Source organism: Lissotriton vulgaris, chromosome 11 (assembly GCF_964263255.1).
Source record: "Lissotriton vulgaris chromosome 11, aLisVul1.2, whole genome shotgun sequence".
Taxonomy (NCBI): domain Eukaryota; kingdom Metazoa; phylum Chordata; class Amphibia; order Caudata; family Salamandridae; genus Lissotriton; species Lissotriton vulgaris.
The window spans coordinates 592475349-592499765 of NC_141699.1; the positions used below are offsets into that span (position 1 = coordinate 592475349).

General features: G+C 45.5%; 1 protein-coding gene across 1 annotated transcript in view; it reads right to left on the reverse strand.

Annotated features, from left to right (window-relative positions):
• The window catches only part of LOC147683193 (uncharacterized), a 502788-nt gene that overhangs the window by 83516 nt on the left and 394855 nt on the right, over positions 1-24417 (reverse strand). The window contains exons 22-23 of the mRNA XM_086942506.1: positions 13802-13864; positions 6005-6067 (exon numbers count right to left, since the gene is read on the reverse strand). Coding sequence (XP_086798632.1) covers positions 6005-6067; positions 13802-13864 — 126 coding nt within the window. The remainder of the gene's footprint in view (positions 1-6004; positions 6068-13801; positions 13865-24417) is intronic.

Genomic DNA, 24417 nt, shown 5'->3' on the forward strand with positions numbered 1-24417 from the left:
GTCAGGCCAATTGGCGTACCCATGAGGTTGACACTGGGGACAGTCTGCCAGTTAAGAGTAAAATCTGCAGACAGCCTGATCATGTCAGAGACTGCATTAAGACAGAAGTGCAGAAAATGTTGGAGCTGGGAGTCATTGAACCCTCAGATAGCCCTTGGGCTAGTCCAGTAGTTCTAGTGCCAAAGCCTCACACCCAGGGTGGTAAGAAAGAGATGAGGTTTTGCGTAGACTACCGAGGCCTCAATGCAGTCACTAAGACTGATGCCCACCCAATACCAAGGGCAGATGAACTTATAGATAGATTGGCTTCTGACAACTACTTAAGCACATTTGACCTGACAGCTGGGTATTGGCAAATCAGGTTAGCTGAGGAAGCCAAGCCCAAGACAGCATTTTCTACCCCTGGTGGGGATTATCAGTTTGTGGTAATGCCCTTTGGTTTGAAAAATGCACCTGCCACCTTCCAAAGGCTGGTGAATCAAGTTCTCACTGGGCTGGATGACTTCTGTGCATCATATCTTGATGATATAGCTGTCTTTAGTTCCACCTGGGAGGATCACCTGGTCCACCTGAGGAAAGTGTTAGAGGCACTGCAGAAAGCAGGTCTCACTATCAAGGCCACAAAGTGTCAGATAGGGCAGACACAGGTTGTATACCTGGGCCACCTTGTAGGTGGAGGCCAGGTTCAGCCACTGGAGAGCAAGATACAGTCCATCAAGGACTGGGCTCCTCCAACCACCCAGACTCAGGTTCGAGCTTTCTTGGGGCTGACTGGTTATTACAGGAAATTTGTCAGAAATTATGGATCAATTGTGACTCCCCTTAATGACCTGACAAGTAAAAAGATGCCAAAGAAAGTTCAGTGGACAGCAGGCTGTCAAAAAGCATTCGATGACCTAAAGCAGGCCATGTGCACAGCACCTATCCTAAAGAGTCCAGACTACTCCAAACCATTCATTGTCCAAACAGATACTTCTGAGTTGGGTGTGGGAGCTGTTCTATCTCAGCTGAATTTTGATGGTCATGACCAGCCCATTGCTTTTATTAGCAGAAGGCTGACCCCCAGAGAGAAAAATTGGTCAGCTATTGAGAGGGAGGCCTTTGCTGTGGTTTGGGCCCTGAAGAAACTGAGGTCATACTTGTTTGTCACTCATTTCAAGATTCAGACCGACCATAAGCCCCTCTTGTGGCTAAATCAGATGAAGGGTGAAAACCCTAAACTACTTAGGTGGTCCATTTCCCTACAGGGGATGGATTTTACAGTGGAGCATAGACCTGGCACTGATCATGGCAATGCAGATGGGCTCTCCAGGTATTTCCACATAGAGCAAGAAGACTCACCTGGTCAAGGTTAGTTTATTGTCCCAAAGTTTGGGGGGGGGGTCATGTAGGAGAGTAGGGTCTGCAATCCTATGATCACCCCAGATTTTTGCTTTTTGCTTCACTGGTTTACGACTTTCCCTGGCTGTGGGCCTGCTAATCAGACCCACAGCCTAGCTGTTCTCTCTCTAAATTGACACGTGTACCTTAGGTGCATTTACCAATTGGTACTGGGCCACCTTATCAGACCCTGTACCCAGGGCATAAGTGTACCCAGGACCTACCAGGGGCTGAAGCATGTATTATGCCACCCCTGGCTGGCCATCTAAATCTGACAGAACTGGCTGCACGACAGCTGGTGCAAGGTGGTGTAAACACCCTTTGCTTTAGATATAGTATTCCTATATCTAACCCTAAAATGGACACATGTATTCCTATCAGTCACTCCTATGGCAGGCCTTAACAATCCTGAAGGCAGAGTGCGTGGAATTATGTGAGATGGTGCTCTGGCATGAGCTGAGCCCGTCTGCAGCTTGCGGAACCAAGTCCTAATAGCTGTTCTATGATATCGCGTACCATATACTCTTAAGTGCATTATAATCCTCGTGGTTATTTGCTATCTTTGGTATAGCTTTATCAAAACATGTCGAGTAAGGTGTCATACGAATTGGAATACTAACCCCTCGCCAATTCTGGCGACGGGGCTAGCATTCCACCATTCTAGAGGGACACGACATGTATGTAACTGTGAACCCCGGTTAAAGTTAACTCGAGCCTCAGCATCACAAAATGGATGCTGCCACCACAGACACAAGTCTGACCTCCTGCTGCTGGGAGTCCTTCCAGCGAGGAGAGCTTGGACAAAGGGTTTCTTGTCAGGGGCGGTGCTAGCACCATCCCAGACAGGGTTTTGTGTATCCCAGGTAGGCAGGGCTGAGGAGGAAGGCGACTGCAAGTGGCACCCCGGTGCTCACTATGCATCTGCCGGTTTGAACCAGTTCCAGGGGCACACCAGCCCCTGAGCTGGGGAAAGTCCGGACAAGGGAGAGGGGTGTAACCACCCCCCTCCTGGTCCCACCCATGGGCAGGACCTAGTCGCGTGCCAGCCCCTTTCTTTAGTATAAAGGTAGGAGCGGGCCCCCTTCCCAAATTAGATAATTCTGAATCTTGACTACTTTCCACGAAAGAACTCTTGAACATTTCTGAAGACTCTCCCTTGTGGCTAAGGCGTAGCCACCCTGCACCAGCGGGCACCATCTAAGCGCATGCGGTTTGCTGCAGGTCCATCCTCCGGATCAAGACTGCCCAGCTCGACGAGTCCTGGCTTCCCTGGCACCTCTGACCTCTACCTACATCATCAGCCCAGCTGAGATTCGTGGGTGTGACGAGACCTCGAGGGACCGGCCATCTTCAAGACTGCACGACTCTTATCCAGCACGTTCGCCGAGGGATCCTCGAGTGAGTGCTTTGGGGTTTGAGAAGCCCTAACCCCGAGCAGCTCCAGCACCGAAGTCCAGCCCCCCAGTATCCACGAGATCTGCGCGGGGCCCTTCTGCTCTTTGCTGCTCACCGCGTTGTCCGGCTACTTGCCTGCTGGCTTGTGGCCCTCCTGGCGACGAACCATGACACTTCCATCGCTGCTCTGGTTGCTCCAGACTGGCCCTTGCTCCCCTCCAACAGAGGAGCACCCCGGACCTTCCTGGTCCTCTCCAGACGCCATTTTGAGTCCACCGCGTGGGCTTGCATTTGCCAAGAGTTGTTGCCCCAATCCTGGGTCCAGCATCGCCGACAGCAGATATCTTCGTGGGACACCTCGCACCTCCATCCTGGTCGCCGACAACGCCTCCTGGTCCGAGAGACTGCAGAGCCCAGCGTCGCCCACTCACCTGGTCGAGGTGACTTCATTCGGTGCCATCCTGGTGCCCATCTGATCACTGGCTAGTGATCAAGAACTGAGTCCCCTCTGCTTTCAGGTCGTCTCCATCTTCGATCCAGGCTTGGATCACATCGAACTTCATCACTGGTCGCCTGCCAGCAACTTCTTCTTTCAGGCTCCATAGACTGTAACGAGGATTCCCGACGTCTTTTGAACCCTATGCAGCCGCAGCCCCTGGGCTAGTAACTTGAGTATTTCGGTGCTCCAACATAGGTTGGCTATCTAAGTGTCCAGATCCTTTTTCGTTTTCAGCCTATCTAGTCGGATTCGTCCTATAACACTAACTTTACGAAATCTAGCATCCATAGACTTTGTCCCGCATCCCGCGTGAGAGTGCACACTCTGCACCCGATCCCCCTAGGCCTCCTGCTCCTAACCTGAAGGTTCAGTAGTGTAGTCCTAGCGATCCTAAAGCCTCTGGATCCAGTTACTTACCTGCTAGTATTTTGCATTCCACTTTTGTAGTATATGGTTTTTCGTGCCCCTCGGGCATTTGTGTAAATTGTGCAACTTAAAGTATTTTCTTAAGAGTTTTGTTGTGTGCTCAGCTCCCTGAATCATAAAGAGATCAGGGTAGACTTGTTATAAATAAATATCCTTTTATTTTCATAACAACTTGTGTGGTGTCCTTTCACTTGGTGTTCAAGGGGTATATGTGATGGCATAACAGCTGGCTTAACACGCCCTCTAGAGTTTAGCCTAAAGACTGCTCTTGTCCATGCTACTAGGATAGCTGGTCTATAAGGTTGACTTACAACCAATCATCAATAAGGGTCGTTTGGACTGATACATAGTGATCACTAGAATAGTGAGCACTGCATATCAGGCCAACTTCTCACACTGAGGCTCCTGACAGGAAGGTTCTAAGGGGAGGTGTTAGCTGATTGGCTCTCTTCTAGAGTTTGGTCGTTTTTACAAAAGGACATAGATAGGCTACTACTTCTCTCTATATATGTCTATAGGACATTACTTTTCTATGTACCGGAGACTCCCGTCTCGACGACGGGGAATGGTTCAGGCATGTGAATCTATGAAAGACACCCATAATACTGGATAATAAGAAAAACTTTAACATATAGTTTAATTTTAGTTCTTAAAATAAGGAAATTATAGGAGTGCTTCTCCATTTCATTGATTCACAGATGTGGGACTAGGACATGGAAAGAACATTGTTTGGAGTGAGAAAGGTCTTTATTTGGGGCAATAGACGCAGTTGGAACCAAGTGCCTCATTGGAAAGTTTCAATGAGTGCAACCAGGTGTTCTGTTATCCGTATACCCTTTGCTGCTGTATCTACATGATTGAGTAGTGATCGCAGCAAAAACAAAAGTCTGTCCTGCCACTTAAGGATTACAACAGTCTCTGTGGATAGCATCTGCATTCACCATGAAAAGTAAAACTTGTTTGGTGCAAATTATTTACTGTAAAATCAAGAAACAAAGCTGCCTAACCCCAGATGTAAACAAGCAAGAGGAGAGATGCTTACCCTGCTTAGAGCTACTGAACCTCAAAGTACTGGGGACAAGGCTGGGTAAATGCAAATAAAGTCGCACTAGTAAAATAACTTGATTTGGTACTCGTATTTTTGTCAATGACACAGCTTTACCAAATATCAATGACATACTTTAATACATAGGAAATGTTTAATTTCTTGCCCTCAGCTAATTATGAGATGGGAGAGTTTGGGTCACAGGGAGAGAAGGCTCTTGATCCCATTCGCAACATCATGTATTTTAGAAAACTTGGATAAGGCCTTTTTCGCCAGCTCTTATTCAGAAGCTGTGTCATCAGTTTCTAGTAGAGTAATGAGATAATCCTGAGGGTGATTAGGAGGATCAAGAAACTCAGACCATGGCAGCTTTATGGGTTCTAAAGCAGGTTGTATGTACTGCCTGAGACTGTAAAAACACTTGCATAGGAGCCTTTCAAGTCATAAGCGTTGTAAAGGTATGAGGTCAGGAACACAGAGAAGATACCCAGAATCGAGGCTGCAGATAAAGGTTGCACATGACATTAGGAGGCTGACACATAAGAACACTGAGACTATTAAGGTTTGATGGAGAATGTGAATGCCTCCTTGTAAAAGGACCCAATGTTTCTCGATGTCTACCTGATGATAACTTGTGATACAAAGGGAAATGATGTCGCCAGGTTCTCAGTGGCCTCACAAACACAGGAGAATCATAAAGTCAGCAAACACGAGAAGCATGGACTCTGTGTGCCACATCCTAGAACCGGAGAACCTAAAAAAGCACATAAAACACCACTGTAATCAATCAGCTAAGGCTTGAGTAGGAACCACAAACCATTCATGGAGGCTCGGGGTCACCAGGACCACGTTCACCTGGTGACTCTGAGCCCTCACATCGCGAATAAAACCCAGTTCCCTTTTAGCAGAAGAAAAAAAACTTGGGTAATGAATCTAGCATGTGTTGACCCAGGGCACCAACACATGCACACAGGCTTCCTTCTATAAATGTTTATTAACTGCGTAAATATTAATGTCTTCCTCTGAAGCAACATTTTATGCGTCTGACAACAGTTTCTTGCAGTCACTCTCAGAAATACGAAACCTGTCTAGTGTGTTTTAGTGGAAACTTCAAGTTGGACCTGCAGGTTTATGTCAGATGATCCTCACTGCAACCTTGCCAGTTTCATTACTATCCTGGACCTAAGAGGCTAGATAACCTTGTGGCCACAAACAAGTCAAAATTTTATCTGGTGACGGTCTGGAAAAGAAAGGCTTACCACTTCTCCTTTCGGTCCAGGGATTCCAAGCTCACCAGGACTTCCAGTAACTCCAGGTCCACCCTGAGAGAACGTGCAAATGTTTAGGCATTTCAGGTTTAGTAGTTGGAATAATAACAACCATAAGGAGTGCATGAATAAACAAGTGACTTACCTTTGGTAATGCGTTTTCTGATAAAGACTCTATCTCAGCACTGATTCCTCACGCTAGAATATTCCCCAGACGTCAGACTGGATCCAGAATTACTTGAACAGTACCTCTGCACGCCAGAACGTGCCGCTGATCAGCTCTGCATCATCCAGGTTGGAAGTGATGTTGCAGTGCCCATATAAGCATCAATCCATAGTACTGATATTAGTTTCTTTCATGACTACTTTTGCACCCAAAATGCAGTCACGTAAAAACCAATATGTTAATCAGTTTACTGTTTCTAATGGGATCTGTAGGATCAGGAGCCCAATTTGAAGAATGGGGAGGATGGCAGGGCCAAGAGCCCATTTTGCAGAGTGGGAAGATTGCAGCGTCGGTTAGGAATCTGCGGTTAGACAGAGTCTCTACCAAAAAAGGGTTACCAAAGGTAAGTAACTTTTTCTTCTAACAGAGACTTCTAAGCACAGATTCCTCACCTCAGAATGGAAACCCAAGCAAAACCCTCCTGAGGTGGGTCTGCAAAGTGGCTCAAACCATAAAGTCCTGGAGGACTGAACATGTAAAATTCCCTTTTGACAGACCTGACTGTTCAAGCTTCTTCAACGTGTGGAGTGACGGCCACGTAGCAGCTTGGAAGATGTCCAGGGCAAGTACTTAGCCTGATAACGCAGTATTAGAGGCTTGACCCTGGTGGAAGGGGGCTGAAACCCTCAGCAGACTGCTTTTTAGCTAGTGTGTAGCAGATCTTAATTCAGAGTACCATCTATCGAGATATGTTCTGCTTGTGCACAGGCTTCCCTTTTTTGCTCCAGTGAACCCCTATGAAGAGCTGATCACCCACCTGATGGTCTTTGGCGCGATCAATGTGTAACAAAAGAGACTTCTCTGGGTCCTAACAATGGAGCCTCTCCTCACACTGGGAGGGATGAGAAGGCATGAAAAAATGTGGGCAGAGTGATACTCTGGCCGACATGAAAGGGCGTGACTACCTTAGGCAGAAAAGAGGCGCGTATCTGAAGAACCAGTCTGTCAAGGAAAAAGCAGGTCTTAGGAGGGTGGACTGACAGAGCTTGTAGCTCGCTGACACTCCTGGCAAAAGTAATGGCCAATAAGAGGACAGGTTTCCTAGACAAGAGCCGCAGATGAAAGCTGTGAAGTTGCCCAAAGGGAGAACACTTTAAAAACCAGCTACCAGATTGAAATCTCATTATGGCATCGTAAAGGGGGTAGAAGGAAACAAGTATTGTATACCTTTCAGGGAATGAGTCACAACAGATGACTTAAACAGGGAAGGCTGGTCCAGCAACAGCATAAAAGCCAGAATGGCTGACAAGTAACACTTAACAGTACCCAGGGCAATGCCTTGACGGGCTAAGGATAAAATAAACAACAGCACCTCCAAAGGCAGTGCAGAAAGGGGGTCCACCGGAAATGAGGAGCACCAGGCCACAAACGTATTTCAACAGCAGGCTTATACAGATTTGGTGGATGCCAGGATGACATAAAAATACCTCAGGAGGGAGATCGAAGGCTTTGAATTGACGCAGTTGAGTCTCCAAACATGAAGGTAGAGCATGCACAGGTTTGGGTGCAGGACCCTGACCTGCTGCCGCAACAGGCGATCCTCTCAAATGGCAGCCTAATCGGCGGATCGATGCTCATGCTCAGGATTTCGGGATAACAATCTCCTTACTCAAGCCAGAGTCAATAGGATGAATTGTGTCTGGTTGGTCAAGATCTTCTTGAGAACTCTGGGCATGAGTGGCATCCGTGGTAAGGAGCACAGGACTCCCAAGCTCCATTCTACGCAGAATGTGTCCCTGAGCAAGAGCTGCTTTGGAAACCCCAACACGCAGAAACGCTAACATTGCATGTTTTTCGCAGTGGCAAATAGATCAAGTCAAGATTCTCCTTATTCTTGGACGAGATCTAGCACCACCTTGAGTTGTAGTTGCCATTCATGATCCGCAGAGCACCACGGCTAAGTTAATCTGCCCTGGCATTCAAGGAGCCTGCCAGGTGCTGTACGACCAGAAAAATGTCATGACGCTCCAGCCAAGTCCAGAGACACAGAGCCTCCTGGCACAGGGTCCACAGCGCCACCCCACCCTGTTTGTTGTAATACCATATGATGGTGGTGTTGTCTGTGAACATTGGAACCACCTTCCTTCAATGGATGGAAGGAAGGCTTTCAGTGCCAAGCAGATAGCTCCCAGCTCCAAAACATTGCTTTGAATCTGCGACTCCGCCAGAGACCAGAGTCCTCTTATCTCTACCTCTCCCAAATGGCCGCCTCAACCCAGAAGTGATGCATAAGTCACCAAGATGTGCTCTGGGTGGAGAACAGACAGGGGTCTACCACAGGGTCAATCACGATTCGTCACCCACCACTACAGGTCTTTTACAGTCTCCTTCAAAATCTGGAACAGGTCAGAGAGATTCCCCTAGTGCTGCACCCACTGGGACTTCAGATCCCACTGCAGAGCCCACATATGCCACCTGGCGTGTTTCACCAGCAGGATGCAGGAGGCCGTCAGACCCAGCAACCTCACAGCTAGTCTCACAGAAATCCAGGACTGAGGCTAAAACATCGGCATCATAACCCAAATATCCTGGACTCTCCTTTCCTTTCTGGAGAATTGGCATGGAACTACATTGTATCCAGAACGGCTTCATTGAAGTAAAGTGTTTGAGGAGTCAGGTGTGACTTCGGCATGTTGATAATGAACCCCCTGCAATGACTGCCTGGGACGAGCCCGGCTTCAGGAGCCAGTTGTCAGATGAACTGCAACCAACACTATCACTTTTATGAATACCTGATGGGCACTGGTAAGGCTGAAAGGGAGCACAGAGCACAACCTATTGATAGCTCCTTTAGCCAAAAGGGCCTGCACCTTCTGATGGACGAATGAGAGGTGCTACTCTGTCAGCAGTTCTTGAGATGGTGGCAAAGACCGGAGGGGATTCCACAAATGGGAGGGCGTACCCCTTCAGCAAAATCTGAGGCACTCCCTTCTCGGATGTGACACCAGACAATTGGCGCTGGTGGTGCATAACCTTTCACCAACAGGATGGCTGTATGTGACGGAGGGTGTTTTAAAGTGGCTTTGAGGCTGCAGCTGCCAGAGGGGTGGGGGACTGAACAGCTTAATGGGCCTGGGTCCTGCGTCCTTTATGGGATCCGAGGCCCTCTTCACAAAAGACCTGGGCATGTTGCAGTGCCGACGGGTACGATTGGCGTATCGGATGCTAATAGTTGCCCTGACTACAGCCATGGTAGGGCCAAAAGGACTGCCGCTGAGACCACACATATAAAGCAAGTCTGAGAGATCTGGCGGTGACCGGGCCTCTTTGAAAGCACTAGAGTGCCTTGTCAGCCTTATCACCAAATAGGCAGGGACAGTTAAAGGGCATGCCGATCAGAGAAGCCAGGACATACCCCGAGAACCCTGTGGACTGCAATCAGGCATGCCTGCTCAGCACCAGTGAGGACGGCACAGCTCTGGCTAGGAAGTCTAATGTGACCAGCCGGCACCTAATGCAGAGATTTGCTGCACCCCAACCATCCACAAGAGCTTGGTTAAGGATGGTGCTGCCCTCCTTGGGAAGCATCTGTGCAACAGAGTCCCACAAAGCATGTGAGTAACGGCCCTAGAGGCATGCAGTATTCACCGACCACAAATCTAGGTTGGTGGAAGAAAAGATGCGCTGTTCAAAATATTCCAGCATCTTGAGTTCCCTGTCGGGTTGTGTGGACAGGAACGCATTTGGGTTGAACTTAGAGGTTGACGCCTGCACCACCAAGTTCCTATTGGAGGGGTGCTGGGAGAGGAAGGCTGGATCTTCTTGGGCAGGACGATGATGTCGGTCAATCATGCAGTGCACAGAAGCCCGTGTGTAAGGTTTGGACAGGCCCTCAGGAGAATGTTGGTGAGTGCTTCAGTAAAAGGAAGCCAGGGGTCCTCAGAGCCAGCTGCTGGTTGAAGCACCTCAGTCAAGACGTTTTTTTTACTTTGACTGCCAGCAGCTGCAGGTCAAAGACCTCTGTGCACAAATATGGTGAAGGATGTGCCTTTCTCTAAAACCGGAGCCGGAGAAGAAATCATGCCAGACTGGGGACGTGTCCAGCCCACCATTGTCACCCAGATTCTCGTAGCAGTGCTTAGATGGATCATGTCCCTCCTCCACAGGACCAAACTCCTTTTCTCCTTCTCCCCCTGCAGGAAGGACCATGCCGGCAACAACATCGAGCTATGTCGGGGCAGCCCTGGCTCAGAACTGGCGATAAGGATGGGCTTGCATCATTGAGCAGCATTGGCAGGGACTACATTGGAATGGAGGGAGCAGGAGTGGAAGATGGTACCCATGTTATCGGTAACCCATTCGGGGCACCTTGCAGCTTTGTGGGGCCCTAATGCACGCCAGAATGAGTCAGTGACCCAATGATGGTGTGCAGGGCATTGTAAAGTTATTTTAGTTGGGTGGGGTCACTCCAGCTCTTTGGAACTACGGGTAGTGCATTGCGGGCCCTGACGTCGGCTCCACAGGCGGAATGTGAGAGTGGGATCTAGAAGCATGGAGGTAGAAGTCGAAAACTCCTTCAAATTCTCTTTCCTGTACTTCTTTGACTTACCTGGCTTGAAGGAAGAGGTATTTGGGTGTGAATACGACCGTCCACAAAAACCGCCCAGGTAGTGACCACAAGCTTGGATTAAGAACAGTGCGAAAGCTTCTTCTGCCGTTCCGCCAGGAGCTTCATTGCCCTGGCATGCATTGACTTGTACTCGGCGCAGGCCTTGGAGTCATGACTCGACCCCAGCCACTAAAGACAGACCAGGAGGGGGGTCAGACATAAAGAGATGTCTGTGACTTTCCCCACAAGGCTGAGACCCAATAGGTTAAATATGAGAAATGTTCTTAGCATACTGGGAGCAACTGCGCAAAAAAGGGTTAACAAAAAGTTGCAAGAAGTTGGTCAAAAAATTGACCAACTTAGCTCTACTGATCCGAGCTGTTGGCATAGAAAGAAAGGAAATGATGTCAGGTTATATTAGCACCACGACATTACGTGCGACCCAGATGACTCTGATGCAGAGCCATTCGACACCACCTACCACCACACAGAGGTACTCCTCAAGATTTTCCAGATCCAGTCTGACACCTGGGAAATATTCCAAGGGGAGTAATCTGTGATTGGTAGCCTCTATCGGAAATGTGAGAACAGTTATGTCCATGTATGTATATGTGAGAGGATGAGTATTTGTCTTTGTGTGTTAGACGTGGACAGCCAGAAAACTAATAGGGAGAGCTCTGCATATAGCATACATCCTGAAAAGAATGTCTTCAAGGTGCTCTCAGATCAGAGACTCCTGCAAAATGAGACACAGTGAAGCTAAGTGGTTTCCTTCAGATCATACAATTTGTTCAAGTGGAAAAGGATTTGAACCTAGGTTTCCTGGCTCCACATTTTGCAATTCAGTCACTGAGTGAATAGCTCAATCTCTCTCCTTTTTCTCACCATTTCACAAAGTTAGTATTTAATCAGTTTATGACCTAAATTAGTACACTCTGTTCAATAAATACAACTATCTCATGTTAATTTGTTCTATGTGACACTTTGTGTATAAAATGTCAAAATGTCTTTCTTGAAAAAAGTACGAAGTTAAGCCTAAGGGAGAGTGGAGGACTATTTCTATGTTAATATCATAGATTTGCCTACAATTATTAAAAAAGGACAGCCCCTCAATGACGGTAATTTAATCAATGATCAAAAAGAAAAAAAACTCTGACATACTTTCATGTGCCCAGCTGCCTTGCCTTTATTCGTTTTTAGGACGAGCATTCGAGACCTCTTCTATATACTTTAGTATATACTTATACACTTCAGTATATACTTATATGTGTATGTACTTTTTGGGCTCTGGAGATCAGCCCTAGGTCTTGTCTGCTTCTGCTTAGGGACTTTTTTTCTGTTCAACTGCCTCTATGTAACTGTCAGTAAAATACCATAATCACTTCAGCATTCTCTAGATTCCAGTCCATATAAGTTGTCTTCCACGAGCACCTGTAGACAATAATACTTTTTTCAAATCTTGTATTTTCAGTGATATAACTACTGAAGGCCCGGATTTTATATTAAAAGCAGAGCTTTGGAATATATCATTTCCTGCTGAAAGGCAATATTTCTCTTCATGTGTTCCCATACCTGGTGTGTCACGCAGTTTGGTGCTTACTTTCCCTCCATGTTAAAGAACAGTAGATGTTTCAGCACCCAGGCTAATGCGCTGCATAGCTAAATACATATAAGGTCCCAAAAGCGAGACCGTTTGCATTGCAAATGCTTGTTTTTATTCTTAAGACTGCATTAGAGTTGGAAAAGCGCTATGTTTACGATGCCAGCTCAGCGCCAGTTTGGCTCGCCTGTCCCGGGAGTGAAGAGCCGCGCCAGAGCCAATCATTAGGCTCACAACAGGTTCGAGTTTAGCTTGGCTTGTCCACCCTTAAGGAAGGGCACTTTATATGTGGCTAATGTTGTTGCTAATCATGGAGCAACATTATGGGCTACTAAACCATATACAAGTGAAGTTTTATTTTGTGCACATCCTACACTACATTCCTTCAAGGTGCTCTCAGATCGGACAGAGAAAGTGAGACACGGCAAAACTATAGTATTGTGCCTAGGCTCACACAATTTGGGCAGGTGGGGGTGGCAGAATTTGAATCTACATGATCTGATTCCACTTCCTGGAATACTGCACTTGGAAGAGTATGTTTCTATCTCTCACTTTTACCACTAAAGAGCATTGAGTTCGGATTAATTATTTAATGGTCTAATTGAGTGCACTATGTTCAATAAATGTAAGTATTTCATGGAAATGTAATCTATATAGCTATATATAAAAAAATGTCTAAATATCTTTTTGGAAGAAAATGGCAAAGCTAAGCATAAAAACAAGAAGGAACCTATGTGTATGTTCATATCACTGCCTTCCCAAACTAAACAGTAAATTAAAAAAGGCAAAGGTCAGTAACTCAATGCCAGCAATCACACTGATTACTGAAAAAAAGACAACTGATTTCCAGCAGAGTGTGTTCTCTGTAGCAGGTCTTCAGTGAGAAACAAAAACTGCACAACGGCCGACAGTCACATACATAAGAAACCACCTTTCTAAATATCTGTCATGCTCAGTTGCCCTCTGTTTAGCATGTTCCACCTGTTGAAACTGTGTTAAGTGGGCAGAAGTTTGCCAAGATGACTCTATGGAACCTGCAACTGTCACGGCCCTCCTCGGGTGACCTAATTGGAACCTTTGAGAATTTTAGAAATTCGAAAATCAGCGTAAAAGTATGAGACTTCAAATTTCTGTGTGAAACAGGCCCCCTATCTGTGCGAGGAACAGAGCAAAATGAGGACCGGTCCATGAAGCGTTTGAACATTTTAAAGTACTTCACGGTGTGTGCTATTAGAATTGAAGTGTGGAGGTGGGGGTGTGTCTGGGTTTGTTGTTTAATGTGCATTTGCATTTGTTAGTGTGTGTGTCTGTAACTTAGTGAGTATCTGCGAGTATATCAATGTAAATGGCTGTCTGCGAGGGAGTGTTTGAGTGAAATGGCCGCAGCCAGAGTTGAGCATGTTCCAAACTTACGTCACGTCCACGGAATCCATTGCCTCCTTTATTTCCTCTGCTGCCTGCACTGCCTTTTCCTCCCTTGAAAGAAAAATATTAACAAATTAGAAACATATTAAAGACAGTGAAAACTCAAAAATCCCCATTCAAAGCTGTGCAGATACACCACAATCATTGACAATACTATAAACATGGCCAACCCTTCCCGCTACTAGCGTATTCCAATCCAAACATCAATGTGAACCAACCATGGAGGTGTCGTCCAACCAGCCTCCCTCACCTCTGTGCCACTACAGAGGGATCCCCTCCGAGCATGTATCATACCCAAGTTTATGGGATCGCTACACGGCACAAAGAATGCAACACTCCAGCCTTGGGTATTTCTTTCGCAAATCATTGTTCCCTGGTGTGTTTGTTCAACTGGATCAACTGAAGTGCACCATGGCTACAACTCACAGAATGCTTGATGTTGTTTAATGAAAAGCGCTGATGACGTGGATGCATCTGGTAGCCTTGATCATATCCCCTCTGTGTGATGCTGAGAAATCTCATACGGGACAGACATACACCCAGAGTGGAAATGAAAAATTGCATCAAACCCCATTTCATGGTAGTTTAGGAATGGCTCGCATGCTGCCCTATGACTTTGCCATCAATTAAGAGTCATCAATGATGTGTTGCTTTAAATCAGCCCCCACAAATGCAATGTAGCGGTGGCTCTGCATCCACACCACCTCTTACATAAAGGTGAGGTCCTTGATCTCTCATCAGTTCTATGATCTCCTGCAGTGAAGATGCGGAGGGGAACCCTCAGGGCTACCGGCTGCTATAAACATCTTTCAGGTTAAGCCCCGCTAAGGATGGCCCACTGCTGAGCTAAGTACACTCTCTGTGGGGCTTTAAACGGTGTGATGCTATTGGCATCACCACACTAGGAGATGTGGTGACCCAAAACACCGCTAGCTAGTTTGTGGAGTTCCAGACCCAGCTTGATCTACATAGACAACACTTCTCCCTGTCTCTGGAGTTCCACCATGCCTTCCCGCATATCTAAAGTCATGCTGGGCATGAAATTAATCTGCTGGAAGCAAAGCTGCTGATGGGTGAGATCTGTAAGACACAACATATCGCGACTATACCGCACACTTGTTATTAACACGCCAGGCACTTACATGCACTGCGTGACGCATGGAAGTCAGACATCGGCCCACTCAAGGAGGAGGAATGGTGAGATGCCCCAATGGCCCTAACAGAAGCAACAATTCACACAGATTCAATTCACATTCCTCAGCCGCACTTATCGGGCACACAAAAGATTCTGACGCTTTAGGATTGATTCGTCCCCAAAATGCTTAAGAATCAAGGTCTCAGAAGTCAACTTTATGCACACTACTTGGCGGTGTCAGGTAATACAGATCTTTTGGTGCGGAGTTGCATGCAGGTTGTCACTGGCGCTTGGGAGACCCATGAAATTTACACACAAGATAGCCCTCTCAATGTCCTACCAGACATAATGCAAACAGACACACATAGGCTCTCATACACATTGGTATGACAGTCGCCAAAAGAGACATTGCAAATGAATGGCAAAATGCGAGTTCACAACATGACCTGCAGGTATGGGCTCATCATGGACTCTACCACTATAAGACAAATAAACTCCCAGTACATAGAGCCTAGGGCTGTCCTCAAAAGTACCAAAAGTTCTGGAAAGCTTGGGGAAATTATATGGGTATTGCATTGTGGTCCATTGGAGGGGTACATGTATGAGGTAGAGAATAGGTATGGAAATATCAGAGATACACTGTAAATGAATAATGTCATTGCTTATTGGAGACTTGCACTTCAGCTATTGCTTGTGAGATAAAAGGGGCTTACAGCCTGCCCATTACATACCATTGGTTGGCTTCATTGACACTCTCACTTTGTTGCATCATATTGGTCAGACGCTGCCAGCGTCATTTCTTCTACATGTGTTTGTCCCTTTACCGGAGCACTGACCTAGTACTGCTTCCTTTGGGGCTTAATGCTCTTCCACTACTTGGGCGCTTTTGGAGGTTCTTTTTAGTTTTTGTTGCAGCACTCCATAAGAGTGCACGTGTTTGCTGGCCTGCTCTTCTCTACCCACCTGCAGTGTGGTTGCTTGCATCAATCTTGTCAATCCCACCCTCTCCCACATTCAGTTGTTGCTTGACCCTGTCCATCCCACTCCCTCCTGCACTCCACTGTTGCTTGCCCCATCCATCCCACCCCTGCCGAGTTCCCGCTGTTGTTGCTTGCCTCGTCCTTTCCATTCCTTTCCACATTGTAACGGTGCATGCCCCCATCCCTTCCGCAATCCCTTGTTGCTTGCCGCCATTACTCCCACCCCTTCCTGCATTTTATTAGTGTTGCTTTCATATCTACCACCTATACCTACACCCTCCCACATTCTGTTTTGCTTGCCCCTGTCATTGTTTGTCCCTTAACGCCCACCACCACGGCATGCTTGCCACAGCCCCTGACTCCCTACCCATCTCAGATGGGAAGTAACTGCTTTTTTATGACATATGACTAAGATTCATAGTTAATTCTAAAAAATGACAATTTCCTGCTGTGACACTCCAAATTATCTCTTCAGTCCTGTGTTCTTGAATTGAAAATTAGTTCAAGTACCTGTATGCAGCAGGAACATACGAGAAAAGAGTTACAGGGCTGTGCCAACAATTTTATTGGGTTCACAGGGGCCTACACAGTGCTTAATTTGTAAAACAATAAGGACCAAAGTTTTGCTTACAAGCCACCGCCCAGCACTACAGAAGGTTGGAGCGCAGGGTATTAAAGATAGTAATCTTAATTCCAACTTAATTCCAACTCGCATCTTTTTCATCCAACACCAGACACTCCCTGCCTCTTCTCTCACTCATCCCTGCTTTCTTTCTTTGGCACTGTTTTCCGTCTTTTTCTTCCCCCTTCTTTCCTGTTTTTTGTTTTTCTCTCTTCTTCTGGGTCAAAATTTGAAGAAGAAAACGGCATGCTTGTCCCGAAAAATTAGTGCAAGTGATCCACACCTACAACTATCGGCTCAAATTAAGCACTGGACGTACACCTGACTGACTGTGTGCTGTGGCATCTTCAATCTGCAATCATTCTGGGCTCTGGGCAGTGGATGAGCAAAAAGCACTCTACTTTTGTGAATTTGTGCCTCTTAGCAAAACACTTGGGTTCTCTTTTTTTTAATTTATTTTTTATTATTCATCATCAGGTATAAAGCTTTAACAATAAAATCTTCCACAGGATTCATATAACAAAACAAAACAGACTCTTTTTATAATCTTTAAGAAACTAACACAATACTGATACACATGCGGAGAAGACATTTTTAACAAACGAAATAAGAAAAAAAGAGAAAGCAAATTAGAGAATATTAAAAAAAGACAAAAAAAATAAGATGATATTAGACATTTATATAGGGGAATCAGCACTCTCAGCATATATATAAGTTCCTACAACTTCATCCGATCTAATTTTCATCTATCCTTAATTTCCATTCTGCCACCTGTGCCCAAACCCGCTTCCCCAATTGCTTTGCCTCCCATCCATTTTTATCATACAGAGCTTTCTCTAAGGAATAAACGGCTAGGAGCCTAGCTAGCCACTGTTGAAATGTTGGAGGGTTAGAATCCTTCCATAATGATGCTATGCACAGCACAGCCGACTTAAGGTCATTGCCAGAAATATAAATTCTTGATGAGGTATTACAAGCCCCTCTCTCACTATTCCAAGCACCATTACTTCGTCTGTTAAACTGATGGGAATCCCTAATGCGCTATCCAAGAATTGGACCTAGGTTGGGACATAAAGCAAACATATGTATTGTATCTGCTTGTAAGCTTTGGCACCTCGGGCAAGTTATCCCATTTGTTCCACCCCAGCGAGCTATACTGTGAGGTGTATAATATAGCTCGAACAGGGTTTTATAATACTGTGCTTGTAAGTTTGCTACTATTAATACTGTATTAGCAAAATTGAGCGACCTTTCACCCTCATTCCCTGATAAGTTTAATTTCGTTCTCCACTTATGAAATATTTTCAATCGATCGTCCTCCTTATACTGGCATATTGCATCATATAGTTGTGAGATCGAACAGCCCTCCTCATCTCTCAGTTGCTCCATGACCTCTTCCCTTTTAAGTTTCATATTGCCAGCCTGTTTTTTTAGCAAAACTGACCTGATCTGTAAATATTTATAAAAATATCTACGGTCAAGGTTATATAGCTGTTGAGCTTTATCAAAAGCGATTAAGCCTGTATAATCGATAGGATCTCCTATCATATTAACCCCGAGGATGTCCCACCGTTTCATCACCTGATCATGAAACACTTCTGGCAATGAACCATTCTTATACAAAGGAGTATAGAAATTCATCCTCCCAAGATTAATTTTTTTCCGAGCCATTGACCAAACTGATAATGCAGCCCCTAATAGCGTAAATTTTGTTTTTTTATAGTAATTTGGTTCGTGGTATGTAAGCAATCGCCTATTAGAGTCCACTATTAATAATTCAAATATGTCTGGGATACTTTCATTGTCCCTCCACCTGTCTTTCGTATTTCCACCTAATAAACCTCTAAAAATTTGCAAGGCTGCCACCAGATAATAAACCTTAAAATCTGGTACCACCAAACACCACGATCTCTAGACAATGACAAAAATTTGATAGCCCTTCGGGTTTTGCCTTTTGCCCATATAAAACGGTTGCTCAATCCCTCAATTTCCTTAAACCAGCTATTATTGAATTTTAGCGGAATAGTCCGAAATAGATATGAAACCTTTAGCAGGAACAACATTGTTATTACGTTACACCTGCCTATTATTGTTAAATGCAAATTATTCATCCTGTTTAGATCTTCTTTAGACTTTTTAATCACCGGGCCCATATTTTTTTCCACAACCTTCGATAGATCTGATGTTATAATAATTCCTAAATAGACTCCGGCATCTATAACTCTCTGATCAACAATCGTAACCTGTTGATTTGCAATAATTTGTGTTTTTCTTTGATTCAGTTTATATCCTGATAAGGACCCATAAACTTTGGCTTCCTTTTCTATTTCAACTAGTGCATGGGCATCTGAGTACCCTAATATTTTAATCTCATATCCGTTCAAAATGATTGGCGGGATATTGCTATTTAGCTCAAAACTTCTTATAAAAGGGTCAATATAAAAGGCAAAGAGTAGCGGGGAGCAGGGACACCCTTGCCTCGTTCTACGCTCGATGTTGATTATCTCACTCTGCTCCCCCATTACTCTGAGGCTGATCGTAGGATTCTTATATAAAGCCTTCAGGGCGCCTGTGCAGACTTTGCCCACATTAACTTTGCTTAGCGCAGCCCACAGGAAGCCCCACGAGACCCTATCAAACGCTTTCTCAGCGTCCAGAAGTATTAAAGCCATAGGGTCTCGTGAAGCTGCCGTACCGTCAAACAGAGTAAATACCCTCCTTATATGGTCTGCGGTGCCCCTCCCAGGGATAAACTCGTGTTGGCGGGGGAGATGACCTTGCCGATTATCAGACTCAAACGATTAGCCAATATCTTAGAATATATCTTGGTATTGCTGTTCATTAGACTTATTGGTCTATATGACCCTGGATCTGTCGGATCTTTATTTTTTTTAAAAAGACCACCAGTGAGGCTTCGCCCCAAGAGCTAGGAGGTACAGCCCCCCTTTGCATTGAAACCATAAGATTCATGATGTCTATTTGTAGAGTAGGGAGGAATTTCTTCTAAAACTCAAGTGGAATACAGTCAGGCCCCACTGCTTTCCCAGAGGGGAGATCTTTAATAGCCCCCTGTATTTCTTCTAAAGTGAAATTAACTTCCAGATCATTTCTGTCTTCTATTGTTAGCCTCTCTATTCGTGCAGCCTCCAAATACTGTTCTATTTCTATTTCTGTATCGTTTCCACCCGCCCCCTTATTCCAAGCTAAATATTTTCCAGCTGCCTTTGATGCGAATACTTCCCTTACTGCTGCCTTGGCTATGGCTAATTTCTGTACCACCTTTATCAAATCTCCTTTGACATTTATCACTTTAACCAGGTCTTCTTCTAAGATGGCAACTGCCTTTATCATCTTCTCTATGGCCTTCTTCTCCAATTTATTCCGCTTAAGGGAGAAGCTGATAGTTTCCCCCCTGATTCGTGCCTTCAAGGCATCCCACACTACAGCTGGTGACGCCGACCCTCTATTGATCTCTAAAAATTCACTGAGCCAGCCTTTCACATGAACAGCATATTTAGTATCTTGTAACAGAGATCTCTCGAATGTCCAGTTGTGGATTTAAGATTAAAATTTCAAGGACCAGCGGATTATGGTCTGACATCACCCTCGGTAATCTTTTGATCTTAACTTTAGATATTAATGAAGAGGATATCAAAAAGTAGTCTAGGCGCGCTACAATCTTATAGGGAGCCGAATAATATGTACTACCACCCCCACTAGCGTTTTCCTGCTCCCAAATATCAACTAAGCCATTAGCCTGCATTAAACTTATGAGAGCTTTATGACTTCTCTTCTTCCTACCACTATACCTGGCAGGGTCGTTTCTCCATATGCCATTTAGGCCATTTATATTAAGGTCTACGCACATTATTATTTGCATAGGCCAATTAGCAAGTTGAATATTAATATGATTTAAAGTCTCTGGGTCGTCCACTGTTGGGGCATACACAGAGCAAAGTGTAAAGTTAAATCCTTGTATTTGATATTCAGCCAAAACCCACCGACCATACTTATCTACCCTCTGTCTTTTTCTATATAGCAGTTTTGGCTCGTGCCAATATCGCCACCCCACGTGTTCTTGTCCCTTGTGTCGTGCATGTTAATAACTGGTATCTCAACTGTTCTAGTAAGTATTTTTGAGAGATCTCAACATGCGTTTCCTGCCAGCATATTATATCGGCATACATTGTCTTAAAGTATTCCTTCAGGTCCCTACGTTTCTTGGCATCGTTTAAACCACAAATATTAATTGTGACTATCCGCATGAATTCTCTTTAGCTTCCCAATTCATTCTCCTGTGTGACCAATTCTGATAGCTTTTCCAACCTGATGATGATTTTTTTACCCCCATTTTAGCCCTTTTCCCCCCCATCCCACCCCCCCATGCAAGGACTCGCTATCCTTGCCCCCTCCCTCCTCCCTCCTAGTGAAGCAAGCAGGCTTAAGGCCTTTGTGATGGTGTCTGGCCATCAGCCTCCCTCTGTGGATCATTATTTAACTAGTGCAATTTAATCCACTAATGTGCATATAACGTATTACTGCTCAAAAGCTATTTACCACAATATCTGTACCCGTACCCATTTTGCCTCTGGCCCCCCCATCTCAGCCCAGCAACCCTTACCAGCCTCCCCCCTTAATTCCGCCCACCTTCACCCCAATGAAAGATTAAATCAAAAGAGGAAAAAAGAGGGGGAAAAAAAAGAAAGAAAAAAAAGGATATATATATATTTATATACCCCCATGATTAAGATAGTCACTGGGCAGCGGGACCCGCATTTCCGGGTTTGAGTGAGTCCATGTATATTTTTGCTTGCACTTCAGAGGTGAAAACTCTTGACGTGTTCTTATGTATTATTTTCAGACTCGCTGTGTTCATTAAATAAGCCTGTAATCAAATCTGCTGGCACGGGTCCACCAGTTCTCGCAATCTCCACCGCCTTTCTACAGTCGAATGACAGTAATCTGAGCTAGTAAAAAAGTGCTGATTTTCGAATGAACGTTTAGAATTGGGCCAGGCTTTAGAGTATATCTCCTCCCTTAACAAAAAATACCAAAAAATACCAAAATTGCTCTTGGCCTTGGTGTTCCTTCTTGTGCTCTCGATTGGTTCTTCTTCATCATCATTGGGAAGCGATGTACCCTTTGGACTTCCCTTTCCCAGTCCCAGTGGCTCAATTCGGGAATGCGCCTTTCATCAATTTTAAAACATATGCTCTTATGTCGTCCCCTTCCACTCCTTCCTCTATGCCTAGGACCCTGAGGTTATTTCACCGCTGGCGATTTTCTATGTCCTCCAGCTTCCACTGAGCATCCGTGAGTTGTTTCTCATAACCCTTTACTCTAGCAGCATCTTTAACTTGACAGTCTTGAGGAAGGCTGGTACGATCCTCAAGTTGAGTCACCCTCGAGTTTGTATCCGTGCATATTTTTGCCACTTTTCTTATTGCACCTTGCAAATTTTTGGTAACCAGCCTATTTTTCTTTCCCTCTATCTTTATCTCCTCTTGTACTTGCTTTATTGAGTCCAGAATTAGTTGTAGTGAGGGGGTTCCTGCAGCAGCCCCCCCCTGTAGATTTTGCTCTGGGTAGATATTACGAGTAGCTGAATAATCCCATTTTAGGGTAGGCTCTAAGATGGTCCCACTAGGCCGCCTTTGCCCGCTGGTTGTCTTCTCCTGAACTTTTTCCTGAGAATGTGTATCTCTCTGTTCCAGAGATAACCTTTTTCTCCTTATAACCGTTTCCTTCTCCTTAGAGGATACTTCAGAGCTAGAGACCAAGCTAAGATCTAAAACATTTTCCCTTTCGCTCTCTTCTATATCAGACAAGGTTCCCTGCGACCCATCCGTGACGAAAAAAAATTGTCTGCTAAATCCTGGGCATCCTCTGGGCCACTGGGGCCACTACTTGCTGTAATTTCTTGAACTAGCATATCCGTAGTCATCGACTCCATACCTACAGCATTTACCGGAGCTGCCAAATTTCCTGCATCAACTGCGACTTGTAACAGCTCCCGCTGCTTGACTTGGACTTCTAACTGCTCATTAGGCAAAGCTGGAGCGTTCATTGCGCCATGACTTACATTGTTTGATAAAGCTGATGCCTCGCTGAGCTCCCCAGCTTTCATTTATTTCCCCCCATTTTAGTTCAAGAACGGCCAGGGGTGCCTGAGTCACCGGAGTTTCTTGTGTTCCTACTTGAGACCCTTGCTGTATTATCTTCTTTACCTTTGCATTATCTATAATTGATGTACCTTTCTTAAAGGAGTCAGTCTGACTGGTGGGAGAAAAAAAGCCAGTAATGCTTTTAAGGCCCCCAGCGTTCGCCATCCCAGTTTTTTTACCCCTGGTGTTACTCCAAACCCCTACATCATTATTTTTCCTTTGCAGAGCGCCATTCTCACCTGGAGGGTTATCCATGTCTTTTCTGAAGTCTTTTGCTGTGCTTTTACCAACATCCTTTGGCTTTTGGGGGTACTACTGCATGCTGTTCCACCTCAGGAGTCTTTCATCTCCTGACCCTTGCATGCTTCGGGCCATTCCTGAGTCCGACTAACCCCCCTCCAGCTCTTTCTCGCATCTGCAGGACGCGGGCGCTGAGGCTCTTACAGTCTTCGCTATGCTTCTCGGTGCACTGTTCCACTCCGTCTCGCTCTGAGCCCTGCTCTGAGTTACGCTCGAAACCCTGCTCCGCTCTGCACCGCTCTGTACTCCACGGGTCAGGCAGCACCTACAGCGACATCCGCTGCTCGTTGCTCCGCTCGTCCCCCTGGCTCCGTTAGCCTCGCCTGTAGCCCACTCTAGGCGTCGGACCCGCAGCTCTCCAATCACAGCGACCGCTACTGTCAGAAGCTCGATAATCAGCTTCTCAGCCGCCAACAAACAATCTACACCAGTACGGGCTATTTCCATCTGCAGGTATGTGGATTAAAGCGCCTTAGATTCCACCTTCAATAGCGCCGACATCGGGAGCGTTCTTGACCGCGACTAACCAGACGCCATCTTGCTTCATAGATGACGACACTTGGGTTCTCAATACATTGCAAACCCAGAGATGTGTACCAGGAATAGGGCTGTGTATGCCACTTTGTTGCTGTGTAGGTCCCGGAATCAATCAATCAGTAGATTTGTTCAGCGCTACTTGTCACCCGCGAGGTCATCCAGGTGCAGGAATGGTGCAGACACTTGATCAGGAAGGATAACGAGTAAGCCCAACTGAATGAAGCCTGCATTTCAGCTGACCAGGTGCCACAATGTCCTTGCAACCTAAACTGAAAGGCTAATTAGTGGCCTCGAGGTCAAAGACATGCAGGGAGCATTCTCGAACTGCAAGTGTGGGCAGAATGCCTTATCCCTGACCACCTTTAGCACCCCCACTTTGTAGGAGTCCCTATTGTCCTACTTCACCCCAGAAAAACGTAGTTTTTCCCCCTTTGCACCTCTGGCCTTAGGATAGTGTTCCATAGGCTTTATCTGTTTTGTTGACTCCTTAACCTTTGGATCATCCGTTTAGACCTTATATTTTCAGAGTTATCCTTGTTTGGTGTTATGGTGGGATTCTAGCCCTAAACCCAGTTTGCTCTTTATAGCTGATGATCTGGTGGTCTAACAGGTGCTACCAGAAGATACGAGAAGGATATATTTTTGTTGCGCTCCTTACACACCTACTTTTCTACACAGAAATAAAAAAACTGTTTGAAAGTGGTAGGGCATAAGACCTAACCACAAACAGCCTGAGTGAGTAAGCACAGCGATGAGCATGACTGTCCTATTGATGGTTCGGGTGTAGTACAAATTCTCCCTTTACCAAAAAATAAAACATAGGGTAAAATGGTCATTTCCCAACATATTTCTTTAACAGACCAAAA